Source organism: Erpetoichthys calabaricus, chromosome 12, assembly GCF_900747795.2.
Source record: "Erpetoichthys calabaricus chromosome 12, fErpCal1.3, whole genome shotgun sequence".
In the NCBI taxonomy this organism is placed as follows: Eukaryota; Metazoa; Chordata; class Cladistia; order Polypteriformes; family Polypteridae; genus Erpetoichthys; species Erpetoichthys calabaricus.
In genome coordinates this window covers 127,625,475-127,648,520 of record NC_041405.2, presented here as the reverse complement: position 1 = coordinate 127,648,520, position 23,046 = coordinate 127,625,475, and the positions used below count along the sequence as shown (strand labels likewise).

Here is a 23,046-nt window from a genome sequence, read left to right as displayed (position 1 = left end):
TTCATTGTCTTGAGCTATTGTATTCAGCCTGGACTTCAAAATGAGAGAGCTGAATGCTGAAACTATTAGACAGAGTTTTTAATGAAAAGCCACTGAGTTGTCATGGATTCATTGGTCCAATTGAGCAATCAGTGCATCTGCCCCTCCAGTAATCCATTCAATTTTCTTGCCTTCTCTTTTTTACCAGGAATTTCTCAGAATGATCCTTGGGTTATTTGTAACCTGGTCACTCCAAGTATAAGTCAGACGACTCCACCTCTTGCCAGTCCAGGGTCTCCTGACTGGTTCTCTGGGTCATCTGTTTCATCTGACTCTTGGGGAACACCAGATGTGTGGACCAATACACCTCCTGAGAGCCCCTTATCTCCATCTGGACCCTTGCCTGCTACTGTTCCTTTTGAGGCCTGGCTCCGAACAACAAACAGCCAACCATCTCTTGTCTCACCCCAATCCCCCACCTGGGGGATACAACTGCAAAATTCCACTACTTCTGTTCCTGCTGGCTCCCACTTCCCAAGGATGGTCTCTCCAACCTGGATGGTAAATAATGACATATATTTGGAAGGGATGTTTAATTTTTATGGAAGGTGAGACTGACAAAGCTGTACAAAACAGTTGGGGTGGGTATGACTATTACAAATAAGAGAGCTTTATCCCTTTCATGTCCCTCATTGCTTTAGATATGCCCTTCGAGAGTATTCATGCAAGTAAGTTACAGCACTAACTGGAACAATAGTCTTCAGTGTTTGGGTAAAGACTGGCAGTGGGATACATTGTAGAGTTTTTATCTTTGTCCATCAGCCAAGTAAACACCTCACTGGAAGAGCCAAATCATGACTTGATATGGGAACCTGACCCTCTGAAAAAGTCTCTGTCCTAAGCTCTTAGTTTTCAAGTCAATGACCAAATCACCAGGAAGAGATGCATCTTTGAATTTCCAAATTTAATGCACTTTTCTCAAAATGATATGACTGTTAGATCAAATCACAAATGGCATCATCTTGCATGTAGATGCAAGTAAAATGTCAATTCACAAACTGAGAGTGTTACTAACTTTGTCTTTCATGTCTGCAGGGTGGCACTGAATTACAGAGTGACTCTTATGCAGCCTTATGCTCCTGGCAACAGGAAGAAAACTTAACATCCGGTAAGAGCTGAAAAAAGGCCTTGTAACAGTTGGCCATAGGGGAATGGGATTGGGCTGGAAATCTGAATGATACCAACAACTCTATTTATTTCTATAACACATTTTCACATATTGTTGAGCACTTTGAGCTACACATAACCAATGAGTGCAAAATCGGCTCAAACACAGGAAGAAGAGGGTTATGGTGTGAGGAACCCTATCAGAATTTGGTACATTAAGAGTGGTGTGCCACAGAGGTCAGCACTAGGGCTGTTACAATTTTTAATATACATAAATGATTTGGATAGGAATACAAATAACAAGCTGGTTAAATTTGCAAAAGATACCAAACTAAGAGGATTGCCAGATAAATCTGGAATCCATTGAATGATTACAGAGGGACTTGGACAGCACACAGGATTCGGCAGGTTTGTGGCAGAAGAAATTTAATGTAAGGAAATGTAAAATATTTCACATAGGAAATACAAATGTTAGGTTTGAATACACAATGGGAGGTCTGAAAATAGAAAGTACACCTTATGAGAAGGATTTAGGAGTAGTAGTGGACTTGACACTATCAAGTGCCAGACAGGGTTCTGAAGCCATTAAGAATGCTAACAGAATGTGAGATTATATAGCATGCTGATGTTTTGAGTACAAGCCCAAGGTGGTTATGCTGAAGCTTTATAACACACTGGTGAGGCCGGAACTGGAGGACTCCAGGCTACAAAAAGGACATAGCAGTGCTGAAAAATGTCCAGAGAAGCGCGACTAGGGTGATTCCTGAACTGCTGAGATGAGTTATGAGGACAGATTAAATGAGTGGACCACTTTTCAGTTTAAGCAAGAGAAGAGTAAAAGGAGATGTGAAGGAAGTGTTTAAAATTATAAAAGAAATTGGTACAGTGAATTGAGACTGTATTTTTAAAATGAGTTCATCAAGGACACAGGGACACAGTTTGAAACTTGTTAAGAGTAAATTTCACACAAACAATAGGAAGTTTATCTTCACACAGAGAACCACAAACAGATGGAATAAGTTACCAAGTAGTGATGGACAGTAGGACTTTAGGGACCTTCAAATCTCAACTTGATGTTATTTTGGAAGAATTAACTGGACAGAACTGGTGAGGACTTTGGCCTGTTCTCAATTAGATTGTTCTAAAGTTCTAAAACATTAGTAAAAGGAAAATGAAAGTTATAAAAGTAAAAAAAAAAAATAAAGGAATATCTAGGCTGTCAGTCTGGATAAAATGATAAATGTCTAGACTGATAACATATGTTATGACCATGAACTCCTAAATAAATAAACATCTAGGGAGGCCAAGGCCAGAAGACCTCCACACACAGCAATTTGAGAAGTATCTACAAGCAATTCAATATTATCTACATAGGAAAGTCTTAGAAGATTTGATGCTGGCGATATTTAAACAGCAGTACTTTTCTTTAAACGTTCCAGCATTAATTATGGCTGCAAATTATCCATCACAGGATGCAGGAAAGAGAAGAGAAACACAAAAGAAATATTCTGTAACTAGAAAGAAATTCTGTGTAAATATTTAGAATTGTCAGATAGTTGTATTGTGTGAAAACAAGCCATACTGTAGATTCAGAGAGTATTCAGACCCCTTCACTTTTTTGTTGTTGCCTTGTGCTACAATAATTTTTTTTCACGCATCAAGCAAAACTCAATATGCCAGAATGTAAAACCAAAAACAGGATTTTGGAAACATTTGCAATTTTGTGAAAAATAAAACACTGAGATATCACATTGACACAAGTATCCAGACCCATAGCTATGACACAATCTGTCTCAGGTGAATCCACTTCTACTGATCATCGTTGAGACATCTGTCAACAGAGGGTCCCTCAACTGGTAATTCCTATCAGAGTAAAAACCAAGCAATGGGGTCGAAAGAATTGCCTGCAGAGCTTAGGGACGGGATTGTGGTGAGTCAGAAAAGTGGGAAAGGCTACAAAAAAAATCCTGCACCATTGAAGGTTCCCAAGAGCACAATGGCCTCCATTTAGTCCACCAAGCTTGTTTATTTATAATTTCAACTGATTTGCTCTTGTATGTGATTCAACCTTAAGGTAAAAGAATTATGCTGAATCTACTTTATCAATGCCTTTGAGAATTTTTGAAGATCTGAATTAGGTTACCATGCAGTCTCCTCTGCTCGAGACTAAAGAGGTTTGATTCTCTGCATCTGTCAACATGTCCTTAAGTCCTGAGATACACTTGGTTGCTGTCCTCTGCACGGTTCCAACTGTTGCTCTGTCTTTTTTGTAGTGTGGTAACCAAAACTGCACACAATACTCTAAATGCAGACTCACCAGTGCATGGTGAGAGGAATGGAAGAAGTTTGGAGCAACCACACTTCTTAGAGCTCAGCTCTGGGCATACTAAGCAACTGGGTAATGGTAAGAAGTGTGACCAAAAACCCAATGGTCACTCTTGCTGAGCTCCAGAGTAGGGGTCCCCAACTCCAGTCCTGGAGGACCACAGTGGCTGCAGGTTTTCATTCTAACCCTTTTCTTAAATTGTGACCTGTTTTTGCTGCTAATTAACTTCATTTGAATTCATTTTAATTGGCTTGTTTTTTTATGATTTGTTCCCCTGAATTTCTTCATCGTTCCTCTGGATTGCTTTATTTATTTCCTTAAATGACACCCAAACAGAAATGAAATATGAAATGAGTGAGCCAACAGAAGACAAACTAAGTCAGGGCCTCAGACTCCAACCAATTTCACTCCAACCAGTTGCTTAATTAAGTGCAGAGTCTTGCCGCTAATTAAACGCGTCCTTTAATTCCATGGTTTTTTGCTGTACTCCCTGTGCAATAGCATACATTGTTGAAATTGTTAATTTTCAGTTTTCTAATAGTGGTGTTAAAATGTTTTGGGGACTTGTTCAGATCAACATTCCTGAGAACTACATCTTTCTTTATTTTCAGATATTGTATGATGGACACAGTTTGCTGGCCATGTTTAGACTCATTTTGTATCTCATTATTGTTTGGCATCTAATTAAGGGAAATGAAACAATTAAGGGGGCAAAGTATTCAAGAGCAAGTCAATTAAAATTAATTCAAAGAAGTCAATTAGCAGTAAAAACAGGTCACTAATTAAGAAAAGGGTTAGAATGAAAATCTGCAGACACTGCGGTCCTCCAGGACCGGAGTTGGATATACCTGCTCCAGAGAACCTGTGTCTAGAAGGACAACCACTGCAGAACTCTACCAATTGAAGCAGTGAGAGCATTGCCCATTCTGTTAGGCCTTAGTGGCAAAGCAGGCCTCTTGTGACAGCAGATTTAGCAGATATCCCATTGCTCAAAATCCCAACTTAAATTCCAAACTGTGACATTACTCCAGCTTGTATCAGGGCCTGCCTGGACTTCATCTGCCAACAAAGGTGTAAATCAGAGTTGAGGCTCCTCTGCAAACTCTTTCAGTCCAGAAGGCACGAAATGGATTCAAACAAAAACAAAGATCTGTAAATCAATAAATGACAACTCTGATGGACAGAAGAACTCGCCTAAGAGGAAACACTAATTTTATAACTGGAAGTGCCTTCAATCCAATCAGGAAAACAACAACAACAACAACAACAACATTTATTTATATAGCACATTTTCATACAAAAAGTAGCTCAAAGTGCTTTACATAATGAAGAAAAGAAAAATAAAAGACAAAATACAAAATTAAAATAAGACAACATTAGTTAACATAGAAAGGAGTAAGGTCTGAAGGCCAGGGTGGACAGAAAAAACAAAAAAAAACTCCAGAAGGCTGGAGAAAAAAATAAAATCTGTAGGGGTTCCAGGCCATGAGACCACCCAGTCCCCTCTGGGCATTCTACCTAACATAAATGAAAAAGTCCTCTTTGTAGTTTGGGTTTTTCACGGAGTCACTTGATGCTGATGGTCATACAGACTTCTGGCTTTTAATCCATCTATCATTGTTGGAACATCATGGTGCTTTGGGTAGATGGTGGTGGCGCACGCCACCACCAACAGGACACCGGAAAGGAAACAGAAGAGAGAGTAGGGGTTAGTACAGATTTTGAATGAATAGTTATTATAATGAAAAGTTATACATTCACTTAAAACTCACTCCACCATCCTCAGGAAATTCGATGGCTCTCTCAGGTGGCTCTCTCAATGGAACTCTGAGGAAACTTTCAGAGGATTACCTAGGGCACTGGCAAAAAAGGGAAAGCTAAATGAAGCAAAGTACAAAGATATTCTTAATGAAAACTTGCTCCAGAGCTCTGTGGAACTTAGAATGGGCCACCTTCTAAAAGGACAATGACCCTAAACACAAAGCAAAGACAACACAGGAGTGACTCAGAGACAATTCTGGGAATGTCATTGAGTTGCCCAGTCAGAGATCAGACTTGAACCCAGAAAATCCTTTGAGAGACCTGAAAATAGCTAACCACTGATGGTCTCCATCCAACCTGATACAGTGTGAGAGGATCTTCAGAAAATAATGGAAGAAAATCCCCTAATTTCGGTGTGTGGAACTTGTCACATCAAACCCAAGATGACTCCAGGCCATTATTGCTGCCAAGGGGCTTCAATCAAGTACTGAGTAAAGCATTTCAATACTTGTGTCAATGGAATATTTAAGTTTTGTGTTATTTTTTAAAATTTGCAAACATTTCTAAAATACTGCTTTATTTTTCTTATTTTGGGGTGTTAAGTGTTGTTTGATGTGTTGAAGTGTTGGAAAAAATAACTTAAATGATTTAAGCACAAGGTTGCAATATAACACAATGTGAAAAACATTGAAGGGATCTGAATGCTTTCTGAATCCACTGTACTTGAACAAATGGAAAGCTACAAAGGATACAAATTTAAAAGCAAGTCAGTAAACATTTCATATAGCACCTTGCACGATGAATCACAATACGAAGAAGCTTCAGTGACTGTTTCAGAGTCACACACTGAGTCATTGCTACGACACGAACTGGGGAATTTTGAAGCGAAGTAGAGCTCTGTAAGCAGTACAGTACACTGCCTGAGTCATCTGAATCAAGAGGAAGTGCTTCAGCAGTAAGATTACTCGAGAGGCGACGTCTCTTTAAGTTATTCTCATCTCAGCTGGAACTTGGCTGTGGGATAGCACCGCTCTCTGGGGACTTGTAGAAGTCAGGCGGCGGCGGTGGCCTGAAGTTAAGCAACAAGGGCTAACCATTTCACTCCAAACTGTTATGAAATACAAATACAGTAATGAGAGTGAGTGGGAATATTTAGGGGACGAAAATGTGGTAAGCATTTGAAAAATATGCCTGTCACTAAAAAGATGATGGGCCTGCAATTAATGTCAAATAATGAAGTTAGGTCTGTACAATGTCTTATACAGATAAGCGCCTGGGTTTGATTCACAGCTTGGTCACTACTTATTTGCAGTTAGCACATTCTGTCCATGGACTTGATCTGACTTTATCCCACATGCCAAAAAAATAATGTTAGGCTATGAGTGAGAGCGTGTGCATGCGTGAACATCCCATCCTGTCTAGGACTGGCATGCTTTATTTGTGAAATGTGATTCTTGCAATGGATTCAGCAAATGGATAGAAGATATGTAATGGCAATAGTAGGCTGTAAAACAATCAAACAGACATGAAAAGAGTTGGGGTCCCTGCCTGGGAACCCCTGTTTAGTAAAGTAATGGAGAAAGAATTGAAAAAACATAGTCCTAGAAGGAGCAGAAAGTGATGCCACTTGTAACTTTTCATGAGAACTGAACTGTTAGTGCATAATCAGTGCAGCCATTTTTTCCTTTTCCCTGATGTTCATTCAAACCTGTCCCCGTAGGGCACTCAACAGCTTCATGTTTGACAAAATATGTGAATATAATACAGACGACCCTCATTTATCACAGTTAATCAGTTCCAAACTCTACCGCAATAAATGAATTTCCGTGAAGTAGGATTCTTTATATATAAATCGAATATTTTCACAGTTAGAGCATGGAAAACCTGTTTATGACCTTCTAAATACGTTTTTTTTAACATTATTAGAGCCCTCTAGACATGAAATAACACCCTTGTGGAGACAGGGACTTTTAAACACTGCAAACAAACATTTGTCTCTTTTTCAAAAGTTTAATCTGTGCTCCATGACAAGACAGAGATGACAGTTCCGTCTCACAATTAAAAGAATGCAAACATATCTTCCTCTTCAAAGGAGTGCGCATCAGGAGCAGATAATGTCAGACAGATAGAGAGAAGAAAGAAAACAAATCAATAGGGCTGTTTGGCTTTTAAGTATGCGAAGCACCGCCCGACAAAGCAGCCGTAAGCAAGGGAGCAATGTGAAGGTAGTCTTTCAGCATTTTTTAGAGGAGCGTCCATATCCTCCAGGCCAGTGTGCGAATAGCCCCTCTGCTCACACCTCCTCCGTCAGGAGTAGAGAATGTCAGAGCAAGAGAGAGAGAGGGAGAGAAAAGCAAACAATCAAAAATCAATACGTGCTGTTCGGGCTTTCAAGTATGTGAAGCATCAAGCAGGAAGCATATCATATATCATTGAGGAGTTTTATTTAATACGTAATACATGCTCTGATTGGGAAGCTTCTCAGCCATCTGCCAATAGCGTCCCTTGTATGAAATCAACTGGGCAAACCAACTGAGGAAGCATGTACCAGAAATTAAAAGACCCATTGTATGCAGAAATCCGCGAACTAGAGAAAAATCCGTGATATATATTTAGATATACTTACATTTAAAATCCGCGATAGAGTGAAGCTGCGAAAGTCGAAGCGCAATATAGCGAGGGATCACTGTACTCTCTATTAAGAAGCCTGTTATTACAATGGGAGATAAAAGAAGTGTTAAATAAAAAGTGAAGAACCTTCTATCATAATGCATTGAGAAAGAGAGCTTGGCATACATGATTATTAATAAAAAGGTTAGGATCTCAGTAAAACCTGACACACATAACAAAGATCCTAGAATGAGTGCACTCCTATCTAAGGCAACATGGGAATGGAACCTTTCAATTAGAATTTCTGATAATCAATGGAATTCAGTCGTCAACAATATGCACAAATTCTGGAAAGTATAGAGCAATTCAGTTAAAAACTGCACAATGTATGCATCCAAGTTAGGCAAACAAGAGGAAACCATTCTGTCCATCAAGCTCATCTGTTTAGCTAATAGTTAAGCAGTCCCTATATCACATCCAGATACTTCAACTAAGATTATTCAAAATATATCTAGAATAGAACCCAGCGTTATCAAGTGTCTGTCTTATGAGGACTTACTGTATGTTATTGCAATACCCCATACTCAAATCATCTTGGGAAAACTCTTATTTGTAATATACTTTTACCATTAGCTTAATCTCTCTGATGGCAGAATTCAGAATACACCATCAAAGTAAATCTCCTGTGAAATCTTACACTGCACTGCTCACTTGTCATGTTACCTTAATCAGGTGGATGAATCCTAACCCACCAAAGCAAATAACAATCCAAAGATTTTTTACAACTTGTGAAAAATACATTATTGCTGTACTGATATAAGCAAGCAGGATCTCACTGAAGGTTTTTGATGCCTCAGGATGTATGTAGGGGTTACTGGGTTCTATTCAATAAGGGCGCGCACAAAAAGGCGAACTTCAAAAGGGCGACCACAATTGGGCGCAGCAAATAAAGGCAAACGCAACAAAATTATTACAGAAAATTTATTAGATAAAGGCAATGATTGAACGTATAAAAAGGCGAAAGCAAGAATATTAAAACATTTGCTCAATTGAGGTCGCCCGTTTGAAGCTCGCCTTTATTTATATAAAAAGGCGAAAGCAAGAATATTAAAACATTTGCTCAATTGAGGTCGCCCTTTTGAAGCTCGCCTTTATTTATATAAAAAGGCGAAAGCAAGAATATTAAAATATTTGCTCAATTGAGGTCGCCCTTTTGAAGCTCGCCTTTATTTACGCGCGCCTTTATTCGCCGCACCCAATTGAGGTCGCCCTTTTGAGGCTCGTCTTTTTGTAGGATACCGGGGTTACTGTATAGTGGTATTCTGATTGTTCACAAAGCAGGGGTGTTGAATTTGATTGGATATATTATGAAACGTACACATATATAAGAAGTAGCATTGATCTGGTCCTTGATTGCTCTGTTTTCATTTATTCATTTTAAGGTGCTTTAAAAACTAATAAAATAAAAAAAAACCTTGCCCAATTCAAAATTATCAAAAAATAATGTATATAGGGGGACCGGTGAACTGATTAGGAGGAAGCCAGGAAAATAGTAAAAAGGTTGCCCTGTTTCATTTGCAGTCATCTAGCCACAGAAATGAACATAACAAAGAAAGTTACTCAATCATTTAGCTAAAATCTTAAATCTTAGCCGGTCAGGAACTTAATTGGTGCACAAAGTATAAAGGCTCTTGTAGGAGCTCAGTCCAGAAGGGGTGGGGCCATGTTATATGTACTGTATGTAAATCAGAGACCATGGGTCTTTCCTTCTGACATGTATTGTGAGTGTTTTAGATGTTTGTCCCACATATATCGCTGGGCATGCATCACAAGGAACGCTGTAAACTGATTTGTTTGTTGACTTTTTGCTCTCTGCATTGAAAAAGTCCATAAAGTGTCGGTTTGTGAGCTGTCTTGATCCCAAATCTGGACAGAACACGTGCTATACTTTCTAGCATAAGGGAGGGTGTTGTAAGTGTGTTGACACTCACAACACGTATACTGGAACATTGCAATGCCATCAGAAGGAAAGACCCATGGTCTCTGATTTACACACCTATAAGTTCCACCGGACACTTTAACTAGGACACTATGAAAGTAGAATTCAGAGCCAATACCAAGAGTGCCAGAGAGCTAGCTGAATCGTTGCTGTCTAATGAAAATTAACAGATACTTGGATCTGAACCCAGCATATGCAGGCTTAAAAATAAGGCATCGAAATAATCAAAAAGACTTTATGACCAACATCTTCTGAACCCCTCCTTATTAATCCACCCCCAACTTACAATTCCCCCTACTCTTCACCTGCTATATACTGCTCTTGATTTCTGTATGTTTAATCATTTTCCTCTGAGGATGACACCTGGTAGGTTGTCAAATGCTTAGGAATAAAAAACTATTTTAAGATACGTGACTCATTTTCTCGCTTTGTGGATCTCTAGCTACAAATATGCAAAGCATATCGCAGACCTTCACTTCCATACAGTATATATATATATAATGCATATTATACACTGTATATATATATTCACACACAACTTGGAAATGTATGTACAGTATATATGTGTATACTTATATACTATGGATATTTATTTTTTGTATTGTGTTATTTCCATCTGTTCTGAATAGCTATGCAAATAAGAATTCCATCGTACCCAGTACACATTACAATAAACCTAACTTGGCATGAAAAATCTAAAACATTTCCAGCCCTTACATATTCAGAGATAGAACTCATGGCTGTACAAAATTGACCAGGCAATGACAATACATGTGGACATTTTAAGAAAAATAAATCTGTTTTGTAGCATATTTAAAAAGATATTTTTGTGTTTTTTTTTCCTGGCTTGCATTTATTTTCCATTTTATGGTTGTTTTTTTAGTTTTGAAATTTATTTTTCATATTTACATGTTATTTTTTTGTTAGATTTCATTACTATTTGTCTTCTGTCTTTAAACATGCTGCCATTTTCTATGCTTTGTGAGTGGAGCCCCAGGAGGCGGGGCCACCTGGACATCACATTTGCTGTTTCCTCTTTCTTGCTTTCTATGTTAGCCTGAAAGAGAAGCCCAGTCGTGAAGCATTGAATTAGCATTGGAGTTTGTGAGTATTGCTGAGGGCTGGATTAACAATTAAGCAAAATGAGCATGTGCTTATGGCATCAAAGGAAGGGGGGCACCACAGAAATTGTCCATTGCTGGATTTATGATGGTGCAAAACTGCAAAGGGTGCAGCATTGCTCAGCTGAGTGTTCATTTTCTCATTTTTAAGTATATTTAAAATCCAAACAGAGCAACTATGCAACAAGGCAGGCTGAATACCTGTGAGGTATAGAAGCTAAACATAAGATTAGTTTTGAGGATCTGACTTTCCAATTAGAAAAAGTAAGTTTTATTATATGGTTTATTATTATTTTGAATTAGATATATATGGGGGCACCAAAATCTTTTAAGTGCTAATGGCCTCTAAAGGTCTGAATCCAGCTCTTCTATTGCTTTTCATGTTTATTCTGGGAATAATATTTTATTTAAAAGTTTTAAATTATATGTTTCACAACACCTTGCCACATGTCAGTACGTGGATTTAGTGTTCATTTTCTTGATTTATACATATCAAAATAGGTGGAGGAAGGGGGTTTTAGTAGTCTTGGAGCAATACTAAGAAGTAGCAAAGGTAAAAATTATGCTCTTTTTTTCATGTCACGTATCTGTAAGAAGATCGAATTAGTGTGATATCACATACACTCAAAATATGTTTTTTTTTTTGAAGTGGCAAAAAAATTAAAATAAATCTTTAGTACCTCTGTATTTAACTCTCCTGTCTGCCAGGTAGCTTACAGTGCCGACTGCCCTAATATGACAAAATTCTACGAAATAGAAGTATAATGATTATCACCACCTATATTTAAAGTTTGCAGCATCTTTGCTAATTTATGCAAAGAATGCAACATAAGTATCCCAGCAATACACAGTATCAGTTTTTAAGCGAGATAGCTGCTACAGAGAACTTCTTTAGCGCGCCAGGAACAAAGGTGTAAGTATAGCAGTGTTTTCCAACTGTTTTTCTGTGGTGGCACATTTTTGTAACTCAAAAACCCAAAGGCACACCACGATTCTACCAACCACAAAAGCATTACATTTTTACATGTGCTAAACTTTCCAAAGGGGCAGTAAAATCGTTGGCAAACATGCACCCAGATGAACCACAGACATGTCTCCTGAATGCTAAAGTGCTCTCTAAGTGCTGTGTCTGCAAAATGGAAATTGCAGAGCTGCTTTTATGTTGCCTTCTCCAGGTAGTCCCATCCTCCTCAGACAGGTCTGGACCACATGAGAAGTGTGTCTCTGTCAGGTCTAGACCCAGTCTGGACTCCGTGTCTCTCTCAGGTCTCATGGTACAACAGTTGTGTAGAGTTTAATTATCAAGTCATTGATGGTGATGAACAATTGAAGATGGCCTCACAGGTGGCGTAGTGGTAGTGCTGCTGCTTTGCAGTAAGGAGACTGTGGAAGATTGTGGGTTTGCTTCCCAGTTCCTCCCTGCCTGGATAGCGCTTTGAGTACTGAGAAAAGCGCTATATAAATTTAATGAATTATTATTATTATGGCATTTGTGGAGTTTTAACACAAGTTTTAATGTATGCCCATTTAAGAGATGCTTATTTCAAGTAAGTCAAGTAAGTCTTTAACAGTGCATTCAAAGTCTACAGTTGTTGTTTACACATCTGTGTCTCATATGCTATACCAATTTGAGAATTAATACATTGGCCTCGTTTTCTTATTGCCTTCTTTTCAACTTGCTTTTCAGGTTATATTTGCTCAAATAGTATTTTGATAAAAGGTTAGGTTTCAAGTAATTGTTTAAGTTTAATCTGTGATATTAAACTTTTAAAAATTAATTTTGTGATTGTGTATTTACTTCATGATTTATGTATTTATTTTATGATTGCATGTTTTAATGTTAGATGTGATTAATCGTTATTAATTCCACACATTTATGCGATTAATTAGTTAATTTTTTGTTTTACTGCATTTGATTCCCAACCCTAATTATTACCTATTCTGCATTTGGCTAACACCTTCATCCAAAAGTCTACATGTTCAAGATGCATTACTACAGACAGATTTAGTGACACAGTCAGGGTTCCATTCAACCATCAATCTTACAGTTTAAAGTCTACGGTCTAAACTACTGACCCTAATTACCCTAGAGAATAATTAGACATAGGGGCTCAAATCAAATAGCACAACAGTGGAAAAAACAGCAGAGACACAAATACATGTGTGCCCAAACAAAAGGCCAGAGCAGAAAAAAAATATCATGAAGACAGCATCTACCACGTCTAATGACATCAGAAAAGTAGACCCAAGACTTCCTGGCTCTATTACTTTAAAGAAGCTCCTGAAGTGACCTGCCAGTTTATGTGTGCTGTATTCAGCTTGGCTCAGCTCATGCGTCACTGCCTCAGGCTGGGTGCACATCCATACTATGGTGACTGCAGGAATAATGGTAGGATATTGTAAACAGGGGAAACAGCAGAGGAAACACTAGTCAGTAAACAAAACTAAGTAAAATGAATGAAGAGTGGAACCTGACAAAAACAAAGTCATCAAAGCAGACGGATGCACCTGTGATCATGTCTACTGGGAGAAAAGTATGCTTAGTCTTAAGTCAGTGTATCCTAGTTCACAAATATTTGGGCTGATGACGAAGTATATTGTCAGAATCTCCTGAAAAGGACAGTTGACAAAAAATAGACAAGGAGATGAGGGAAAGTTCCAAAAAAAATAGTAAAAAATGAACATAGCAAAGTTAGCAACAGGAAATCAACCAACTGAGTCACCAACAGAGAAACAAAAACCAAAAGACAAACTCAAAAAAAGCAGAGATCAAAAACGGCAAAATATCCATAAGGTACAATACAATACAATACAGTTTATTTTTGTATAGCCCAAAATCACACAAGACGTGCCGCAATGGGCTTGAACAGGCCCTGCCTCTTGACAGCCCCCCAGCCTTGACTCTCTAAGAAGACAAGGATAAACTCCCAAAAAACCCTTGTAGGGAAAAAACTGGAAGAAACCTTGGGAAAGGCAGTTCAAAGAGAGACCCCTTTCCAGGTAGGTTGGGCATGCAGTGGGTGTCAAAAAGAAGGGGGTCAATACAATACAATGCACAGAACACAACAAATCCTCAATACAGTATAAAAATAAAAAATGTACAAATATGGAGCAGAATTTAACAGTAGATGACATCCCATAATATGATTTGGATTTGTTTAGAGTTCTGAAGACCTCAGCCATCAAGCTGCCTCCCCCATTTGGCCATTCCACAGCTGAGTCAGCGCTGAGCCAGCCAATCCGATGAAAGGACCCCTCTACCCCTGCAATCCTCCATCAGGGATGACTTTACCTTAGGCAGGCGGGCCGTGGCACCAAGTGCCACATTTGAGTACCGAGAAGAGAAACAGAATAGGTGAGGGTTAGTATCCAATTATAACTATCATGTTACTTATGTTTTAGTGCTAATGACCAACAACAGAGATGCAGTCTGTACAATTAATCAGCAGCTCTAGTCAGGATATGCTAAACTGAAGTAGTGAGTCTTCAGCCGGGATTTAAAAGCTGAGACTGAAGGGGCATCTCTTATAGTACTAGGCAGACCATTCCACAGTTTAGGGGCCCTGTAACTAAAAGCTCAGCCTCTCACTGTTATTTTACTAATTCTTGTAATCATTAGCAGACCGGCATCTTGAGATCTTAATCTGTGCTCTGGTTTGTAAGTCATGATAAGTTCAGACAAGTAAGCCGGACCTTGGCCATTTAATGCTTTATATGTAAAAAGGACGGTTTTGAAATCCGCCCTAAACTTAACCCGGAGCCAGTGTAAGGATTTAAGAACTGAAGTGATGTGTTCATATTTTCCTATTCTTGGAATAATTCTTGCAGCAGCATTTTGGATTAACTGGAGGCTGTATAAAGAACAGTTTGAACATCCAGTGAACACAACATTGCAGTAGTCAATCCTACTAGAAATAAATGCATGAATTAATTTCTCAGAATCCTGCTTATTTAGAAAATGCCTTCATTTCCCAACATTTTTAAGGTGAAAGAAACATGATTTGGACAACTTTGTAATGCTTTAAATGACATGCTAGTGTCAAAGATAACTCCTACAGCGCGGGCTGATTCAATAAAATTAATGGTGATTCCAACTGAGCTAAATGATGACAAAATATTGTTGTGATAAGCATCATTCCCTCCAACAATTAACATCTGTTTTAGCAATATTTAAAGATAGGTAGTTCTCATCCATCCACTCCTTTAATTCAGTAACACAACTAATTAAAGACAACATCAGATAAACTTAATTTGATCTAAATGAAAGATATGCGTAAGGAGTGACTGAAGCTGATTGGCAACTACTTTTTTCTAGTATTTTAGAGAGAAAGGGTAAATTTTAAATAGGTCTATAGTTATTAAGTATGTGTGGGTCTAGGTCTGACTTTTTAAGTAATGGTTTAATGACTGACACTTTTAGTGCATCAGGTACTGTGCCATGCAATAATGAACTATTGATAATGTTTAGAATAGGCGCTGCAAGAACATCCATTGCACTTTTTACTAGTTTTGTTGGCACTGGATCTAGGGAACAAGTAGTGGATTTCATTTAAGAAATTAAAGTTAAGACTTCCTGCTCAGTTACAGGATTAAAATTACTAAAGTGCTGAATGCAATGTGAGACAGAATCTGCTAAGGCTAGTATGCGGTTTGTACTGTAATGCTGAGATCTGGGATCTTATATTTTTAATTTTCTCATTGAAGAAGTTCATAAAGTCTGTACTGCTAATATCTGTTGGTATTTTGCACTGTAGATCTGAATTCCCTTTTGTTAATTTAGCCACTGTTCTAAACAGTACCTGAGAATTTTTATTATTGCTATCTATTATTGTAGAATAGTATTCTGAGCGAGCTTTAAAGAGAGCTTTTTTATATTTTTTAACACTCTCTGTCCATGCAATTTGAAAGATATGTAGCTTTGATGTTCTCCTTCTGTGCTCCAGTTTTCGACACTCTAATTTAAGAGCTCGAGTGTTTTCATTAAACCAGTTAGAGTTTCTCTGTGCTTTGATCACTTTTGTTTTAAGGGGAGCCACTGTGTCCAGAGCATCTCTCAAGATCACATTATAATGTGATGTTAGCTGATCTAAATGGTTTTCCACAATTACTCTCGACTTACTCAAAGTATCTATAAATTTTGAAGCAGAATTACAACCTAGATATCGCGCTCTCTTTGTTTTAATCTGTGAGTGCGTTGGCAAGGGCCTGACTAAATCAAATGTGATTACATAGTGATCAGAAATAACTTAATTTAATGGAGTAATATTTAAATTTTGAATTTCAACTTTGTAAGTTATAATTAAATCTAATGTGTGGTTATGATTATGAGTTGGACCTTTGACAATCTGACAAAATCCTACTGAATTTAACAAATAAGTAAAACATTTGTTAAAAGTGTCAGTTTCCACATCAATGTGTACATTAAAATCCCCCATCAATACTACGTGATCATAATTTATAGCCAAATCAGATAAAAGATTGCTAAATTCAGTCATGAACAATGAATATGGCTATGGTGGTCTAAAGACTAGCACTATAATTGTGTTGGAATCTGTTTTAATATCTAAAATGAATGCCTCAAAGGAAGTCGCCAAAATTTTTAGAAGCGATTTGCATTTTGTTACAATGAATTATTCCAAGGCCTCCTCCTCGACCAGAATCTCTAGACTTATGAAGGAACGAGTAGCCATCTGGTGATGTCTCAGCTAGGGGAACAGTGTCTAATTTACTAAGCCAGGTTTAAGTGAGAAGATACAGATCAGATTTAGTTAATATAGATTTTAACTTAATGTAATACCATTTACCAAAACAGCTTTACTGCCAAGAGAGCTAATGTTCAATAAGCAGCATTTAAAACTGCATGCTTTTTGTTTTAATTTGAAGTAAATTCTATTACAGATGCCCCTGGTGGAGGGTCTGGTTTTATCTCTTGGTCTAATTATACACCTTATTTTTTGGATATCAAGTAATTTAAGGTTTGCATCAAGACTAAATTTACTGGATGCCCCACAACAGGGATTATGGGTTAACAGCTTCAGGATAGTAACAGATGGGATAAACAACAGCCTGTGATTTAAAATCCCATGACTGTGGCCTGGATGGTGCTCTAATCAGTCAGCCAGGCAGTTTAGCTAGGATGAAGACCATCTCTTTTGAAAAATCCAGGCCTTTCCCAAAAATCATCCCAATTGTTTATAAACGCTATGCTTTTATTTGCACACCAGGTAATGTTTAGGTGTTTAACCACATACTTGGATACTGACTGAACCCACCATATTTTATACTAAAAGCGTCAGACACAAAGCATGCATAGACAGATCATATAAACCACTATGGCAACAGTAAAGAGAGTGTGGCAGGTGGCCGGGTCTGGTCATCAGCCGCCTGCCAATTTAAGGAGCCTCCTCCCCTCACTCAGGGCTGGAGTCGGGTGAGGAGGTGGACGAGGTCGGAGAGGAGGAGGAGGCGGTGGCAAGGAGAGGTCTGGAGAGACAAAGAGAAAGAGAGGTGGCTAACTCAAGCCTGTACTTTTGGGAGACTGTTGGGGTTTGTGTGGCAGTGCACTGATGGACTCTTGTAAATATGGTAGTGTAAATAAACGTGTGGTGATGGCTTTAAACGTGTCTGCCTGTCTGTGTCCGGGCCGCCCAATTCACAATAAAGACAAAAGGAGTCACCTGTAAAAATTCAAAATGGCATTTCATAAAGCAAATACATAGTAATAAAATTAGATAAACAATGAAAACTGTATAAAAAGTGTAGAAGTTCAATTTTCTCTGAAAAATACATTTTTACATGGGGCAAGCATTTCAGACCACATACTAAATGATCTTTCAAATGATCCAATTCAGTTGTGCATGCTATATTAAACAGTTTCATACAATGATAAAGATCTTTATGTCTGGTGACAATAAAAAACAGAAAATCAACAGAAACAGGCATGTGGAAAATGGAAGAGATGACAGAAAAGATTTCCTTTAGACATTTTTGCAAGCATTGATTGAAGTTCATTTATGAGTGGTCCGCAGCATAGAGTTAAACTGCTCACACAGTGCTCAGTGGGTTCCTATCATGAACAGAGGTCCTGAGACCACCCAGGTTTTAAACTAAAAGCCCAACCCCATTCATGTGACAATGATTATATTAAAAAAACTGTAACCAGGGTGATGTTTGGTTAGCTCTAAACGAACACAAGTGCTTGAGAATAGGAGATGATGGCACAAATGAGGTCTTTAACAAAACGGGATTGACACATTTATACCAAAAGTAAAACATACCAAAGAACAAAGCCAAATCCTAAAGCCACAGGTAAATTCAAAATGTCTGAAGTGTATCTCAACAATCCATTCCCTAGCAAAAACATTGCACTTCTTCTCCAGAGAGTTTTTGTTTAATACACGAAAGTGGTGGACAAAATATGCCGTGTGCCACCATCTTACATAGGCAGGCAGTGACAACTCAATATGTCGCATGATCTCTGTGTCACATGACCAGGAGGAAGCCAGAAGCTGAACATTTTTTGGTGAAGTACCAGATCAGGAAAAAAAAAGAGAAATTGTTGAAAGAAGTAAAACACAGTCTAAATTTCAAGCAGGGATTAGTTTACCAGTAGGTTGGTAATGCTATTTAACAAAGCCTGAGAAGCAAAAACTAAAATAAACTAGAAGACAGAGCAAAAGCTGAAAGAGAGTCCTAACCAAAAAATAAACACAAACACATGCAAGTAGTCTTTTAGGGATTCATCCAAAAGCTAGGAAACTGCTTGCCACACCACCATCTTAAATAGTCTTTGTGGGATAATGTCATACATTGTGTGGATGCCAGTCAGGTGATTTCAACCACTTCAATGACTGCAGCCATCAAACGACATTGAAAAAAATCATGGCATGAATGACAGAAAGCCATTCAAAATACATATTGTAAAAATGTAATATTATTATCAAAAGAGCTGTACAAAACTTGTAAAATTTTTAAATAATAAGAAGATTCAACAGGTATAGCTAGAATAAACAACACATTTACAACTATACAGAAACAGTCACAAAATGGTGGCTAACATAAAAAAATGTAGAACATAAAATGGCTTTGAGGTGACCAAAGCAACAATATAAAACCAAAACACACCTGAAACATAATAATTTTACAGATAATTGTGCAAGAATATAAATATATATATATATATACAGTAATCCCTCACCTATCGCGGGGGTTACGTTCCAGAGCCCCCCGCGATAGGTGAAAATCCGCGAAGTAGCGACCTATATTTATTTTATTATTTATACATATTTTAAGGCTTTATAAACCCTTCCCACACTCTTATAAACCTTTCTCACTCTCTTGTTAACCTTTCCCACGCTCTTATAAACACTTCCTATGCTCTTAAACACTTTCTACATTCTTAAACACCTCAGACCAACACTGCACGCAGCGATCAGACGTCAATGTGTCTGCACTCGCTTTGTGAAGGGGGGCAGCTGAACTCACGCTGAGCAGAAATGGACTTTGTGCTGCTTCTGCCAAAATGCCTGTTTGTAGCTCTGCGCGTTCGGAAGGAGGAGTGTGTGTGTGTGTTTGTGGGTGTGTGAGAGCTGAACGTACGTTCGCTCAAACCCCCCTCCCCGGAGGCGCAGTAGCTCCTGCCACTTCGCATTGTCAAGGGGGTGGGGAGCTGAATGAACGCTAAGGAGAAGTGGACTTTGTGCTGGCTTTGTGCTGCTTGTCGCTCTGCGTGTCAATAATTTAAAAGCCTGTACATCACCAATTTTCCTGTCTCACTGTCTTGTCTTGCGTGAAGTTAAAATGTTTTATAATAGTGAGATGTTACTCATATCCTTAGCCCGACATCCACATATCATATGTGTTAACAAAGTGTGTTTTATAAATTTACATGTGTTTAAAGCATGTGGGATGGGTATTTTAAGGCTTAAACTATAAAAGTTTATTTATATGGTCTTTCTATATCGCGGATTTTCTCCTGTTGCTGATGGGTCTGGAACATAACTTCCGCGACAGGCGGGCAATCACTTGTATTTAAAAACCTGCGAAGTCGTGAATCCGCGAAAAGTGAACCGCGAAGTAGCGAGGGATTACTGTATATATATATATATATATATATATATATATATATATATATATATATATATATATATATATAAAACTAAAAACAGAAAGACCAGAAGTAATTGAATTATTACTTAAGTAAAAGAACATGTTGCGAAGGAAGGCAAGAATGAGCTGGTATCCCACATGGGATGGATGATTAGTTACCTGGCCAGGCGGCCCTCATAATGGTGAAAGAGAATTGGTGGATTGGCATCCTGGTGAGAATGGTTACTGTTCCCATTCCCGGTCAGAATAACATAATAGAAGGATGGGGGGTGGAAGCACACCAACGGGGCTGCTTGGAAGTTGTAGTCTCAATTGGCAGCCTTGTTTGGGTGACACCATGTGGAGCTTGTGGAAAAGGACTTTTACACTTTAAGGAGGTTCCTGAGTGCAGTGTTGTGGCACCAGAAATACTCCTGGGTCTGGCATAAAAGAAGCCCCTCCACCTCACCCAGGAAGATGGAGTCAGGAGAGGAGGAGAACAAAGCTCAGCTAGGAAAGTGGAGTAGAAAGAGGAGGATATCATCACTGCTGGATCTGAGGATGAAACCTGCATCAAAAGGTGCTTTGTTTAATTAAAAGAAGGTATTTGAGTCTGGGACTGTTATTCATGTAGTTGTGTCAAGGGTTTAGGTCTTTGAGTCACGCCCTAGTAGCCATAATGTATTAATTGTGAGGGACAACAACAATACAATAATTAGAACAATCAATCAACATGTATTTTAAAATGTGTTTGTGCACACGTAGTGCTGTGGATGCACTAAGGAAATTTAAAAGACCTTTAATAGAATATGGCAGCTTTTAGACTCTCATATCATTTTTATTTTGATCCTATTAGGAGAACAATGGCTCAAGAGCCATGTTAGGATGTCTAATCTGTTTTTTTTTCTTACATTTCAGACTGTTGAATGTGTGTTCCTTTAATCTTCACATCATTATGAGACCCACCATGCAGCTCCAGATATTTTTGTCTGAAATGAACAACATTAGAAGACACAAAGCATTGCAGGACCTCCAGGGAAGAGGGTGTTGGTCAAATGAAGAGGATGTCAGTTCCCAGTGTCATGGAATAAATGACTGATGGAAAATTCCTTTGGAATAAACAGCCAAGCAATTGATCACTTCACATTACCCACATTCTCCTTACTGTGGTGGTAACTTTTTAAGAATACAGAGATGGTGAAGGCTTTTAAATAATAATAAAGAAGAATGCACCATTATCTATATTTGTTTTCTTTTTGCAGCACACAATTGACTTGTGATTGTAGATGTCTCAGGTCTGCCATGTGCGACAGTTAGTAACTGTGTATCTGTTTTCATTAATTCTATGAATAGGGTGGCATGGTAGTGTAGCAATTAATAGCTCTGGTTTGAGGCACAGTCATTGTTGACTATAAATGTTTGTCCCATTTCTGTATTGGGTTTTTATCTGTTCTTTCATTCCTAAGACATGCATGTGAGATGAATATTACACTCTATATTGGCCAAGTGTGTTCCAACATGAAGATACATGTGATAGACTGGCACTTGATGTGTCCAAGGTAGGCTGTGGCTATCACAATGCTGAACAGGATAAGGCAGGATTAATGAAAGGATTTTTCCTGTGGTTTAGTTAAGGGAGAATTGAGTTCAGTTAAATGGCTACAATTAATTTTAATCTGAGTTGGTGTGACAGCTTCAGTGCAACTATGCCATTCAAGCTCACAACGTTTTGTGTGTAAGAAGAGACAAGTGTGGAAGACTTTCTTTTCTATGGAACACCCAAAGTAGAGAGTGAAGGCCAGCTTAAAGACAATGAGGAAACAGGCCCTTTGTTCATATTAGAACTGCTGAATTGATTAAACTATAAGAAAACAACTAGGTGTGATGGGAGGGTCTATCAGCAACATTGACAAAATAGGGCAACCCTTCAAAAAATTTTGCTTAATGTGACTGAATAGCTCAACTCTGCCTACAAAGCCACATTAAGACCATCATAAACCCCAGGGCCATAACTCTTAGGAGGCGTCCCAGATCCCACAATGCTGTTCTCACTTAACACCTAAATACCTCTCAGTTGTATAGGGTTGCTGATAAACCAAAATATATATATGAGGACTCAGACAGCATTTATGTAATATATAAAACCATTTTACATTCCCTCTCTTTCAAAGAGCCAAGAGGACAATAGGAAAAGGATCTCTCACTCAATATCTCAGAAAAGGAATGAAAGGTAGCAATGCAGAGAATCCACTTGTGCTCCATATGCGCAAAGCATATAATTATTCAACTCAAAATTATATATCGAGCACATCTGTCTCGTTTAAAATTGTCCAAAATGTTTCCAGGGCAAGATCCAACCTGTGAACGCTGCAATCAAGTTCCAGCCTCACTGGGCCACATGTTCTTGACCCGCACCAAATTAACATCATTCTGGACCAAAATCTTTAAATGCCAATCAGATGACCTTGGTCTCACAATCCCTCCTCACCTATTATTAACAGATGTGTTTGGTGTACTTCCAGATGGGCTTAAAGTGGAGAAGGACAAACAAACTGTGATTTCCTTTACTTCACTTTTGGCATTTAGACTTGTCTTGCTCAACTGGAAGAATCCTAACTCACCTATTCTAAGTCAGTGGGTAACTGATGTTTTATACTATTTGAAACTGGGAAAAAATCAAATTCTCACTTAGAGGATCTGTGCAGAACTTTTTCAAAACCTGGCAGGATCTGATCAATATTTTAGAATAAGCTTTTAAAGCACTGATGATTCTTCTTCTCCATTTATCTTTATTCACTTATTAATTCATCTACTTACTTATTTTTACTAGCTTTAAGTTTTACTCTGCTGGCTGAGCTCTCTTTCTCAGGGTTGGGGGTTGATTGTTTTTAATTTTATGTTTGTAAAAATTGATTTATTTGTATGAAAAGTTGTGTGATTTTAATAAAATAAAAATAAATTAAAAAAAAAAAAAAATATATATATATATATATATA

General features: G+C 38.1%; 1 protein-coding gene across 3 annotated transcripts in view; it reads left to right on the top strand.

The window, feature by feature from the left end:
* The window catches only part of LOC127529922 (disabled homolog 2-like), a 63,002-nt gene extending 41,677 nt beyond the window's left edge, over positions 1-21,325 (top strand). For all 3 annotated transcript variants that reach the window (XM_051935212.1, XM_051935213.1, XM_051935211.1), the window contains 3 exons: positions 188-540; positions 1,075-1,147; positions 20,969-21,325. In XM_051935212.1, coding sequence (XP_051791172.1) covers positions 188-540; positions 1,075-1,147; positions 20,969-20,976 — 434 coding nt within the window. In that variant the 3' untranslated portion in view covers positions 20,977-21,325. The remainder of the gene's footprint in view (positions 1-187; positions 541-1,074; positions 1,148-20,968) is intronic.
* The last annotated feature ends 1,721 nt before the right edge of the window (positions 21,326-23,046 follow it).